The sequence below is a fragment of the Peromyscus leucopus genome, chromosome 2 (genome assembly GCF_004664715.2).
Source record: "Peromyscus leucopus breed LL Stock chromosome 2, UCI_PerLeu_2.1, whole genome shotgun sequence".
NCBI classification, from domain to species: Eukaryota; Metazoa; Chordata; class Mammalia; order Rodentia; family Cricetidae; genus Peromyscus; species Peromyscus leucopus.
This window is the reverse complement of record NC_051064.1, coordinates 135711210-135723861: the sequence shown is the minus strand read 5'-3', so window position 1 is coordinate 135723861 and position 12652 is coordinate 135711210. Positions and strand designations below refer to the sequence as shown.

Sequence of the window (12652 nt, the reverse complement as noted above, 5' to 3'; positions counted from 1 at the left end):
GTCAGATTGCCTTTCTTCTTTGGGGCTCAACTTTCTCATCTGAAAAATGGGGCCATGACTACTGAGCACACAGGGCTAAGGCAGCGGGTCGCTGGTCGTTGGTAAAGCACTTCAGGCAGACGCGAGAGCACAGGAAACTTTGGTCAACGGTTAGGAGGAACAGACACAATAACATGGACAAGGGCAGCTTCGGGGTTCCTGCTTGGCTCATCACTGGCCTTCCGTGAAGATAATTGCTCTGGGGTTGTGGGCAGGCTTCCACCCTGGTTGTACACACAGCCTCAGCAGCTGAGCAGTCCAAGTGAGACAGAAAAGAGAAGGCAGAGGTAGCCTCAGAGTTCGTGATGCACAAACCAACTCATCTTCCTAAGAAGCAGGCAGAGCTGGTGAGATGGATCAGTGGGAAAAGGTACTTGTCCCACAGGCCTGAGGACCTGACTTTGATCTGAATCCACGGTGGAAGGGGCATATGACCTCCTGAAGGCTGGGCCCTGACCTCCACACCGGCACATGCCCGCACACATTCAACAGGCGCATACACACACATACAAATAATGAAAGGGTTTTTTTTGTTGTTGTTGTTTGTTTGGTTTGGTTTTTTGAGACAGGATCTCTCTGTGTAGCTCTGGCTGTCCTAGAACTCACTCTGTAGACCAGGCTGGCCTCAAACTCAGCGATCCACCTGCCTCTGCCTCCCAAGTGCTGGGATTAAAGGCATGCTCCACCACTGCCCCAGATGAAAGTTAAAAAAGAAAGGAAGAAAGAAGAAGGAAGGAAGGAAGGAAGGAAGGAAGGAAGGAAGGAAGGAAGGAAGGAAGGAAAAGAAAGAGAGAGAAGTAGTTGGCTCTTTCCCAGTTCTTGTGAGGGACCTGGTGGGCCAGTAGAAAATGCCTTCCCTGCCTCAGGGCCTGAACAGGAGCCGCTGAGACAGGTTAATGCAAAAGTCACTCCTGAGGCCCCTGCAGAAGGATGAGGGGGATACTTGAGTGTGATTCTGGTTTTGAAAAAGAATTAGCACATGTATTGCCGAGGGTTTGGGTAGACTGGGCACTTTCTGGATCTGGTCTGATCTAGAATTCAGCCTCTCTGAGCTTTAGAGGAACCTATGTTAAATGCACGCTAACAGCCAGTGACGCTAACCTTGACCAACAACGTGACTGGGCTGAGAGATGTCCAGGAGAGCAGCAAAGTATCTCTGGACAGTTAACAGTGTCTTGGTTCCTGTCCCCCTGCCCCGCCCTTCCTCTCTTCTGCTTTTCTCAGCTTCCTAGTTGCTTTGAGGTGAGCAGCCCTGCAACATTGTGCCTTCCCCCATGATGTTCTGTCCTACCACAGCCTGGAAAACAACAGGAGCCAGCTGCTCACAAACTCAAAAGTGATCTTTCCACCTTTAAACTGTTCCTTCTAAGTATTAGCCAGAACAATGAAAGAGTCCAACCCAGCCAAAGTGGATTGCTTTACGTAAACATAAACTGTTTCCTGTCCTTTAGCCTTTGGTGGAGTTTCATGAATGTGGAACCCACCACAAGGAGGAGCTAAGCAACCTGCCTCCTGGAGAGCAGGGCCTCCAACATTGATTGGAGCCATCCCCCAGCTTCCACACTTCTCTCTTCTGGTTCTCCGGGTCTCACCAGTGTTCCACCCCCTCATCAGACCCCTGTGACGAAAGGGGATGATGCATACATAGAAAGGCTGTTTTACCAGCAGACATTGACCGTTTTCCACATGGATGATGCCTGCACAGAGTTTTCCCCACCTTGTCAGCTGGGAGGCTTATTTAGCAGATACTCACAACGCTTTGTCTTGATCTCTTCTTTTCATCAGCATGAGTTCATGCCAACACTTTAAAACGGCCTCTAGTTGCAACTCATTTCCCCACCATAAAACAGATCGTGCCCTTTTATTATTTTAACATAGTTTGCCTGCCGTGGTGGTGCAGACTGGTGGTTGAAGAGCCAGAGGCAGGAGGATCAGAAGTTTAAAGCCAGCCTGGGATACACCTGGGGGGCAGGGCTGGAAAGATGGCTTAGTGGTTAAGAGCATTTTCGGCTCTTGCAGAAGACCCAGGTTCAGTTCCCAGCATCTGCATGGTGGCTCACAGCATCTGTAACTCCAGTTTCAGCAGATTTGATGTCTACTTCTGGCCTCTGCAGGCACTAAGCATGCACGTGGTACACAGACATACAGTAGGCAAACTACTCACACATATAAAATTTAAAAAACATTTAACACCCCCCCCCACACACACACACAATAATCACCAAAACCAGCTCCAAACCACTCGGAGGCCTTGGCATACTAGGAAGGAGGGGGGCAGCTTGAGGACAAAAGCCATCAGATCTTGCTCCTTTGTCCTCTGATTATAATGTGAATATCTCACCAACCTCTGCGGTGGGTTGGCTCAGAATTCCAAAGTCCCTGGATGGCAGTATATGTGTGCCTTTACCTTTGACCTCATGCACAGTCTTCAAAATGCCACCCAGGACAGTCACAAAGATCGCAGAGAGGCCCTCCCTAACGGCTACACCTAAGATTCTTCCTAAAGAATATTCTTTGCCACGGCTGTCTCGTCCCTAGTGCAGTGGGTCAGGCCTTTCTGACTTCGGGGAGGGAGCAGGATGCGCCTCTTGCTAGTCAGGTGGTTCCCTCACAGTTCCACAGGGAGTCAGCGCCTGGTAGTGGTTCTCAGCCAGCTCTGCAGAGAGCTTCCCGTCCATGGTGTGCTAGAACTCATCAGACATCTCCACATTGGGCCCCTGGTGTCTTTGACTTGGCCGTGGCATCTGCTGTCCAGACCCCAGCAGGCGTGCTCTGAACATTCCCACCTCTTCCTCGTCCTCTTGGGTGGTGTGGGAGCCGTCTCCCATCACACCGAGGGCAGTAGCGAAGGAGGCAAGGCCCTCAGGATCCAAACTGTCAGGTCCCAAAGAAACCCAGACAAATGGCTCACTGAGGTGCCTATTAGCAAACCAAAGCATAGGCTGGCCACCAGGCTCACTTGGTACCTGTAGCTCCTCTCTGCTCACTCTTCTCATCCCTCATCCCCCCTCTAACCCTCTCCAGCCCAGGAGCTTCCCTTCCCTTCCCCAGCTTCTCTTTCCTATATAACCCTGACATTTCGTGCTCTCTTAGCTCTCTCTTTCTCTCTCTGTCTTCCTTTGCTCTCTTGGCTCACTCGGTCCACTGCCCCCCCCCCTCTCACCTTCCCCATCTCTTCCTCCTCTCATGGCCTGGTTCAGTCTGGACCCTTGCTGATGCCCTCCCTCAGATCCACAGTCAAAACCTTCTCAACTGTACCTTGGATTGGTCATGTTCTCGTTTTCCCTCACAGACCATCTACTATGGAATCACCTCACCTCGTCGTGGTCGTTACTGCGATCACCTCAGTATAAATGGTGTGCTGGCCACTCCAGCCTTCCGTCTGCACGACTGACCACGGTCACAGGCAGAGTAGAGCCCTAGAGGACTCGGCCATGTGACAACCTGCTTAATTGCACTTTTGGCAGTTTCTTTCCCAAATCCCGGCCAACAGAATGGCAAAGAATGGAATTTCTGGTGAGACATATTTCCCACCTTCTGTGCAGAGTGAGATGTTTCCAAATGATCTCTGGGGTGATTCGGGCCAATGTGATGGGGAAGGCACTATTGAAATAGCTGCTTCTGTCTAGGGCCTGGCATGTGGAGTTATTTACCATCAATGAGGACAATGAAACTCACTTCCACCTCCAGGGTCTGGCACAGGCCTTCAGTGGGTGAGGACACCCCTAGGATGCAGGAGGTGGCCAAGGATCAAGGACTGCCCTAGGATCTGGTGCCTGAAGAGTTAGCCTTCAGGAGACTTCGGCCTCTCCCCTGTCGTGGGAGGACAGGTGCAGGGTGGGTTTCCCTTCTCCCCGTCCATCTTCTTGGCAGTACTGCAGGGTGAGGGGAGGAACATGGCATCCTTTGCACATCCTCTTGGGATGGTTCAATTCCTCAGAGCCAGGCAGGAGCTATGTGTATGAAGGTAGAGTGTGCATTGGGGAATGAGAGCCGTGGCCAAGTGAAAACCACGTCCCCTGGAAATATCACAGCTCAGCTTTCTGTTGCACACTGCTCTTAGACACACCTGTCTGTCACTTTGCAGCATGCCCGATGCACAGGAGGCAGAGTCACTGCAGGTTGGGAGGGGACTGATGGAGCGAGCCTACTCAGGGCCACACAGTACACCTTCAGTGAACTCAGCTCTGAGCTGGTCCAGGGTGCCTTTCTGCCAGGGAGGCTGTCTCTCTGGTTTTCACCTTTGTCGTGCTAAAGGATCTCAGGCAAGTCTTTTGCTCTTTCTGAGCCTCAGTTTCCCTCTCTGGAAACCGTAACATTGGGCTTGATAGTCTCTGTGCCCTTATAGCCCTGGGACATTCTGAAGGAGTTGCGGGGGGTGGGGGGTGGGGGGGCGGTTAGAGAGGAAGAGGGTAGAGTTGAGCCTGAAGGTCAGAAAATGAGAGGATGGGGCGAGGTGAGGCATTTCCTGGCCCAGCTGCACTAATTCCAGGTATAGGGGCTCGTGGCCTTCCTCCCCTGGGCCTCATAGGGTCCCTGAGGAAGGAACTGGTGCCTTAGGCTGGAAGAGACTTAGTGTGGCAGTTTCCAGTTTCACTGTTTCGGGAACCTGTGTGGTCCAGCTCTTTATCTTCAGCTAGAACATCTGGCTTCCCATTGCCAGCCCCCTACCCCGCCCTTCTTCCCACTTCCTCTCCAGCATCCTGAGGCTCCAGGCTCACACTCCCTCTTCGCAGGGCTCACTCCCGCCCCTTCCCACCCCCACCCCAGGGCTGAGTCTCACTCAGAGGCTGGGGCACCTCCATGGGCGTCAGCCTTGGCCTTTCAGAGCAACTCTGCACCAGGGCTGATAAACTAGTGGACTGCAAGGTGTTTGGTGTGATAAGGAGCTGAGAAGACTGGGCCGCAAGAGGAATTTCACTGCCTGAGTCAGGCCTTCTGGGAGGCAGTCCCCAGCCTCCTCACAACCAGACCCACCTCTCAACCTCAGTCCATGATAATCTCCATTTGCCTTTTCTGTCTTACAGATGGAAGCCAGAGGCACAGAGGGCGGCTGTGACTAGCACAGGTCACACAGCTGGGAAGTGGTGACAAAGAGATTCGAACTCCACACCCCCTTGCCTCTTCCTCCCCATGCAGTGTGACCTCCGAGTTTGGGGATAAGGCCTGGTTCTCTCCGTGCATGCGTCACAGCTTCCTAATCTGTAAAATGGGTAGCGGCACCTGCTCGCCGGCTTCTGCAAGGTTTTGTGCCGTGACCAGAGCACCCATGCCTGCCTGCCACACGTGACATGCATTACTTTGGTTGACAATTGCTTCTCTGTGCCCATGCATTGAGATAACTGCAGGTCGGCCCTTGAATTTGTCCACCCCGTGCCCTCTCCTTTCCCCTTCTGGTCCTACCCACCCACTCTTGTCCTGCTAGCCTAAGGGAACTCCAGAGTCTCTGCTCCCTCCCATTCCCCACCATCCCCCCAGCAGGAGGGGGAAGAGAAACTGAGCAGCTTCCCCGAGATGCAGGGTATGGAGGACTCACCACTGGGAAATCCCTCTTGCTTTCCCATAGCCCTTTTCCCTGCCCCTGAGGAGAGCAGGCGGTTTACAAAGCAAAAGGCCCAAGAGATAGCTTCAGTTTGGCAGCCCTAGGGAAGGGCTGTCTGTGGAAAACTGTTCCAGTAACGGCCCCCAGGAAGCATGCCTCTGGATGCAGGCTGCTCCCTCATGAGTTTGACCTTGTAATTAGCTTTAGACAGTGGGGTCTCAGTAGGCATCTGACAAACACCTCCACTCTGTTCTCACTTGCTTCTGGAACCCCTCTGCTGCCATGTGAAGTCTGGGCTGGCCTGATGCTCCCAGCTGGTACCAACTGCCTGTCATGGGGAAATGAGGCCAGGTGGAGCCATCTTGCCCCAGTAAAACTTCCAGGTTCTGAATAATTGAGTGACCCTAAGTGACTGCCAGCTGAACCATACCCACTCGCTGAGCCACAGAATCATGGTGGGGGGTAAACGACATGACTGCTATTTTAAGGCACTAAAGTTAGGGATGGTTGTTACGAAGCTATCGACGACTGATACATTCTGCTTCCCTTAAGCATTTCACGGACATCATCTCAGCCTCTAGCCCAGAATGAACGCATCAGTGTTCATTTACACCACATCTGTGTTTGCGGCGTTTCTTATCTTAAGGACTGGCACAGTGTGGCAGTTTGAATGAGAATAGCCTCCACATGCTTGTCTGTTTGAAAAATTGGTCCTTCATTGCTGGATCTGTCTGAGAATGATTGGGAGGTGTGGCCTTGTTGGAGAAGGTGTGTTACAGGGTCAGGCTTTGAGGCTTCAAACGCTTCCTGCCATGCCCTACTGTACTCTCTGCCCTCTGCTTGAGGTTTGAGAGGTGAGCTCTCAGCTGTTCCTGCTGCCATGACTTCATGCCTCCAATATGGACTCTAACCCTTGGAACTATACGCCTAAGTAAATGCTTTCCTTTAAAAGTTGCCTTTGTCGCTGGGTGGTGGTGGCGGCGGCGGCGGCGGCGGCGGCGGCGGCGGCGGCGGCGGCGGCGGCGGCGCACGCCTTTAATCCCAGCACTTAGGAGGCAGAGCCATGAGGATCTCTGTGAGTTCGAGGCCAACCTGATCTACAGAGTGAGATCCAGGACAGGCACCAAAACTACATGGAGAAACCCTGTCTTGAAAACCAAACCAAACCAAACCAAAACAAAAAAGTTGCCTTCATCACGGTGTCTCATCACAGTAATAGAAAAGTAATAAAAACTAATACACACAGCTATCGTCCAATCACATGTCGAGCATTCCTGCCTCACCCCCCTTTTCACCAAGTGTAGGTGATTTCTATCGCCTAAATGGGTCTTGAATCTGACTCCTTGACTCTGCTCTCTCATCTCTTGCCTATTTGGCTCCATTACAGGTCATCCAGACATGGTCATCAGAGCAAGGAGCATGTGCCTTGGAAGGTACTCAAGACAGTCCTTAGAGGTTTCTGGAAGAAAACAGCACTTCTGGGTTTATTTTTCATCTAAAACATAAGAAATTGAAGATGATTAGTAAGAAAAGCTGATGGTATGTATCTATCTATGCATGTTATTCTTTCTATATTGTTCTTTGAGACAGGGTTTCTCTGTAGCCCTGGCTGTCCTGGAACTCACTCTGTAGACCAGGCTGGCCTCTAACTCAGAGATCAGACCTGCTTCTGCCTCCTGAGTGCTGTTTTCAATCCTTTTTATTTACTCATTTAAAGATGTGTGTGTGTGTGTGTGTGTGTATGTATGCTGTGTATAGGTTAACAAGGAACCCAGAAGTGGGCATTGGATGCCCCAGAGCTGGAGTTACAAATATGCATGGTGGGAACTGAACTTGGGTGCTCTGGCTTTTAACCACTTCATCATCTCTCCAGCCCTACTTATTTATTTATTTATATTTTTTTTTAATTTTTTTTTTGGTTTTTCAAGACAGGGTTTCTCTGTGTACCTTTGGTGCCTGTCCTGGAACTCACTATGTAGTCCAGGCTGGCCTCGAACTCACAGAGATCCACCTGCCTCTGCCTCCCGAGTGCTGGGATTAAAGGTGTGTGCCACCACCGCCGCCGCCGCCGCCGCCGCCGCCGCCGCCACCACCACTGCCTGGCTCATTTTTTTTCTTTTCTTTTCTTTTTTAACTTGGGACATATGGAAGCTAGAGGTCAGCCTGAAGGCATCAGTTTGTTTGGGTGGCTCCCACACCTACTGACCGGGAACAAGTGGCTCAGTCCTACTGTGACAAGGATCGTGAGATACAATGGTCAGGTGCATGCAACTAAATCCAGCATGCCTGCCTGTCAGCCTGCTGCTGTGCCAATGCCTGCCGGGAGACCCTGGGCCAATGACTTAACATCAAGTACCTAGTTCTTCAGTGAGAAATGGAAGACATAGCGGCCTGCCTCATTGGGTTGTTGTGAGGGCCAATGGGAAGCTGTTTGAATAGTGCCTGGTATACAGCAAGTGTTCAATGAAAACCAGCTGTGTGCTCCATGTGTCCAGACCCCTTGCTGGGTGTGACACGGAACTGACTTAGTGGAGAAGCAGGAAAGAACAGAATTAAAATGAACATTAGGTTGGATTTTTTTGTTTTTGTTTGAGACAGGGTTTCTCTGTGTAGCCCTGGCTGTCCTGGATCTCGCTCTGTAGACCAGGTTGGCATCCGATTTACAGAGATCCACCTGCCCCTGCCTCCGGAGTGCTGGGATGAAAAGCGCGTGCCAGCACCACCTGGCTAACATTGGGTTGGCTTTAAAAGAACTGAATGAAAAGGAATTAGCACTGTACCCGGAGCCTTTGGAGGTACTCCTATTTTGAGCTAACGGGTCAGTTTCACATCACGGAGGTCCAAGCCCCCACTCTGCCAGGCGTGGGCTGTAGCTCTGTCTCTAGGACACCCTTCAAGAGGCCCAGCTGTCTACCGCGAGCAGCCCAGGAGAGGTTTCAGACATGTCAGGATGTTTTGTACAGAGGCAAACACACACCACTGTGGACATGACTTGTTTTTGGTTGCTCTCACCACAGCGAAACATAAAATAACCATCCTCCTCCTTCAGCCATTCTTCCTGGCTCTGGATTCCCACTAAAGCAGGCTTCCCAGCCCTGGAGAGGAGGCAGGGAAAGAGGAAATGGAGTATAGAAGAGAACCAGCAAGGGGAGGGGGCGCGCTGGGGAGGCAGTGCGGGGCTGTTTCTGGTAGAGGATCAGTGTTTAGATCCCAGCACCTCGCACTGGTTGCCTCACAACTATTGTAACTCCAGATCCCAGGAGATTCGGTGCCTCTGACTCCCATGAGCATCTACATTCATTTGCACATACCCAAACACAGACACATATGCCCAACTGAAAATAATAAAAATAATTTTTTAAGAGATGAGTAAGGGAGAGACCCCACAACACAACACAACGTGACAGTCATTTCCACAAAGGAGAGGAGAGAGAAGGGGACAGAAAAGTAGAACATTATAAACACCATTTGCACAAAACACCATCAGGACAGTGGACAAACAGGTCCCCTGCTCTGTGCCCACAAATCCAGGTGGGGCTCCTGGAAGAGACAAAGCCTGGACCACTCCTAAAGCCCAGTCCACACTGTTGGCTGGCCTCGGTGCAATCAATGGAAGGGCTGGAACCCCCTTTTGGGGAATGCTGTAAAAAGGAGCACCTGTGCCTTTGGGGAGCCCCAGACATCCCCTACCCCTGGCCCATCTGACCATCTCCCCAGGCTCCTCACCTTGATAGGTCACCAGGAGCTTCTGATCCACTTGGAGAGTGTCGTAGGAGATGAAAAAATAGAAGAGAAGAGTGAAAGCCACCTGTAGCATGACGGCCCACAGGGGCAGGCAGCATCGGAGGGACGGCGGGTACTTGGAGCCCATCTTGCGCCCGTCGCTGTGCCCGGGTTCTGCCAGCACCAGGCCTCGCTTGTGTCCCCCACACCCACTTGAAGGACTGATAGGAGAGACACCCGCCAAAGGTCTTATCTCAGGAGGCAACGCTGGCTGGGCTGGCCTGCAGACAGCAGAGGGGCTTCATGGGGGGAAGAGGCAATGCATTTATTCCACAGGGTTGTTCATTCAGACAGTCCTGGCTGGATTCCTGCTGGGAGCTCCTACTGTGCTCAGTTTTATTTATTTATTAAAATGACTTCTTTGTTTTCATTTTGTGTGCATTGGTGTTTTGCCTGCTTGTATGTCTGTGTGAGGGTGTCTGATCTGCAACTGGAGTTACGGACAGTTGTGAGCTGCCATATGGGTGCTGAGAACTGAACCCGGGTTCAGCTGAACCTCTGGAAGAGGTTGGACTCTGAGTAGAGAACTGAACCTCTGGAAGAGCAGTCCGTGCTCTTAACCGCTGAGCCATCTCTCCAGCCCCCTAATTTATTTTATGTTATTGGTGTTTTCTGACACAGGGTATTGCTCTGGAGCCCTGGCTTGGAACTCACTGCATAGACTAGACTGACCTGTGACTTGCAGCAATCCTCCTGCTTCTGCCTCCTGAGTGCTAGGATTATAGGCAAGCTTCACCACACCGGCTTTGTGTGTAATTTGAAGGAGAGCAGTCTGTTCGCTTGACGTCCACCCATTCTTTATACTTGTTCCTTTGGGCAGAGCCTGTCTGGGGCTAGAGCTGATGTTGATGTTCTGTGGCAGAGCAGGAACCAGGCCTGGGGTTCAGGTCGCAGGGACTGTTTCGACAAAAGGGAAGGTGTCTTGGTTTCTTTTACTGTTGCTGAGGTAGAGACCTCTGCCAAAAGCACCTTGGAGGAGAGAGGGAATTTGGGCTCAGAGTTCAAGGTTCGGTCCATCATGATGGGGAAGCCAAGGCAATGGGAGCTTGAAGCAGCTGGTCACATGATGTCCACAGTTAGAAGAGAGCGATGAATGCTGGCTGGTGTTCAGCTCACTTTCTTCACTTACACAGCCCAGCCCAGCCACAATTAAGATGTGTTTTCTCACGTCAAGTTACGTAATCAAGATAAGCCCCGCAGGCGAGATTCGCTCACTCAAGCAATTGCAGATTTTGTCAAGCTGACAGCGCCATCACAGGAGGCAATGGATCAACGTCCTGATTTCTCAAAAATGGGAAACTGAGGCATGGAAGTGACTTTAGATTCGAAAAACTTAGCTTTACAATTTACCCCACTGTGGGCTGGGGAGATGGCTCTGTGGGCATGAAGACCAGAGTTCAAATCCCCACCATCCACATGGAAAGTCAGGCATGATAACAGCAGTGCTGAAGGGAACTGAGACAGGAGAATCCCCGGGGTTTGCTGGCTCACTGGGAGACCCTGTCTCAAGGGAAGAATGCAAAGAGTGACAGAGCTGGAGACAGAGCCGGACACCCGACATCCTTCTCTGCCCTCCACACATGTCCACATATTTTATGCATATATCACACACAAATGAACAGATAAATAAGCCATAACCAGTAAATCAGAGAGGGCAGCCAGGAGCTTCTGGTGAGGCACACCCTAAATGAACGGAACCAAGCAAAGCAGGATGCTCAGTCATGCTGGGAGAATTGGATGGGAGCCACACAGCTCCACCTGCTAAATTACAGTGAACCTACCTGCAGTTAAACGCTTGCTTTTATGAGCATTGGTTTGTTTTGTTGTTGTTTTTGTTTTGTTTTTTGAGACAGGGTTTCTCTGTGTAGCCCTGGCTGTCCTAGATCTCACTATATAGACCAGGCTGGCCTTGAACTCAGAAATCTACCTGCCTCTGCCTCCCATGTGCTGGGATTAAAGGTGTGTGCCACCACTGCCCAACAATTTTTTAAAGCATTCTAGTGCCAGGTAGAGGAAGAGAAAGGAGGCTTGAAGTTGGCTGTAGGGAAAAACTAGAAGGGTCCTCTTCTAGCCAGCCCTAGCCCAGAGTTGTCCCTACCCCTGGTCACCTCCTCACAGAGAAGCACAGGACTCTGGCTGCACTTGAGTACCAATACCTCTAAGGAAGTTCACCTGCCTCAGTATCCCTAATTCACAGTGGAACCCCACGGGACTTGGGAGGCTTTTTATCTTAGTTACTTGTCTCGTGGCTGTGACCAAGTACCTGACCCCCCCCCCAAAAAAAAAAGCAACCTAATGGAGGAAAGGTTTATTTTGGTTCACATGTAGCTGAGGCTGTCCTGGAACTGGCTATGTAAACAAGGCTAGCCTTGAACTCACAGAGATCCTCCTGCCTCAGCCTCTGGGATTAAAGGCGTGTGTCACCATGCCCAGTAAAAGCCATGCTGTGTCTTCAGTCCTTAGTGCTCAGTCCTTAGTAGATGCTCAATAAAAGTGTTGGATGACTAAAGCTGCCACTTCTGCAATGCTACTATGAACAGAGCATTTTACACATTTTCACTTAGCCTTTCCAGCAAGCCTCTGAGTACAGACATCATCCCCTCTGCTTTACTGATGAAAAAACTGCTGCTCAGAGAGATGACATCACTACCAAAGTCGCACAGCTGATACATGACAGGGCTGGGCAACCCCAGGCACCTGACAGCAGAAAGAGCTGTGACCTTCGAATTTCTCCCTCCTAACTTACCAACCACTCTCTCCACTCCTTTGGGAGCCAAATAAGGTGGCCCGCTCTGCCCTGCTGCCACGATTCTCGGGAATCTGAAGGCACTCAAGCATGCCCGGTGTTGCTGATAGAAGGGAGGGTGGGCACATGTACTGTGACTGTGGCATCCTGTTCTAGTGGCCAGGCATTCCCCGGGAGTGTGGAAGCAAGTAAGAGCCCCAAGTCTCCACATGTAGTCATGTATTTCTGTAAACTCAGGGTTCTGTGAGAACACACAACACATTTTCCATACCACAGCATGGCCGGCGTCCTGGCTTGAATGTGAGATGTCCCCAAAAGGCTCATGTACTGGGGACTTAGATGTCTGCTCATGAGCCTTTTGGGAAATGGATGAATCCTAGTGACTGAGACTTTGTGATGGTCACTCTTGATCGTCAACGGGATAGGATTTAGAATCACCATGGAAACAAGCTTCTGGTGTGTTTGAGGGAGCTCGTAGACCAGGCTAATAGAGCTGGGAAGACCAGCCCTAAATGTGAGCCTCACCATTCTGTGGGCTGAGA

At 51.1% G+C, this 12652-nt stretch overlaps 1 protein-coding gene across 2 annotated transcripts in view; it reads right to left on the bottom strand.

Moving 5' to 3' along the window:
* Rhce (Rh blood group CcEe antigens) overlaps positions 1–9691 on the bottom strand; it is a 37200-nt gene extending 27509 nt beyond the window's left edge. Inside the window, exon 1 of one of the 2 annotated variants that reach the window (XM_037203061.1) lies at positions 9308–9691. In XM_037203061.1, coding sequence (XP_037058956.1) covers positions 9308–9452 — 145 coding nt within the window. In that variant the 5' untranslated portion in view covers positions 9453–9691. The remainder of the gene's footprint in view (positions 1–9307) is intronic. The other variant, XM_028875254.2, reaches the window with a different exon arrangement.
* Between the last annotated feature and the right edge of the window lie 2961 nt (positions 9692–12652).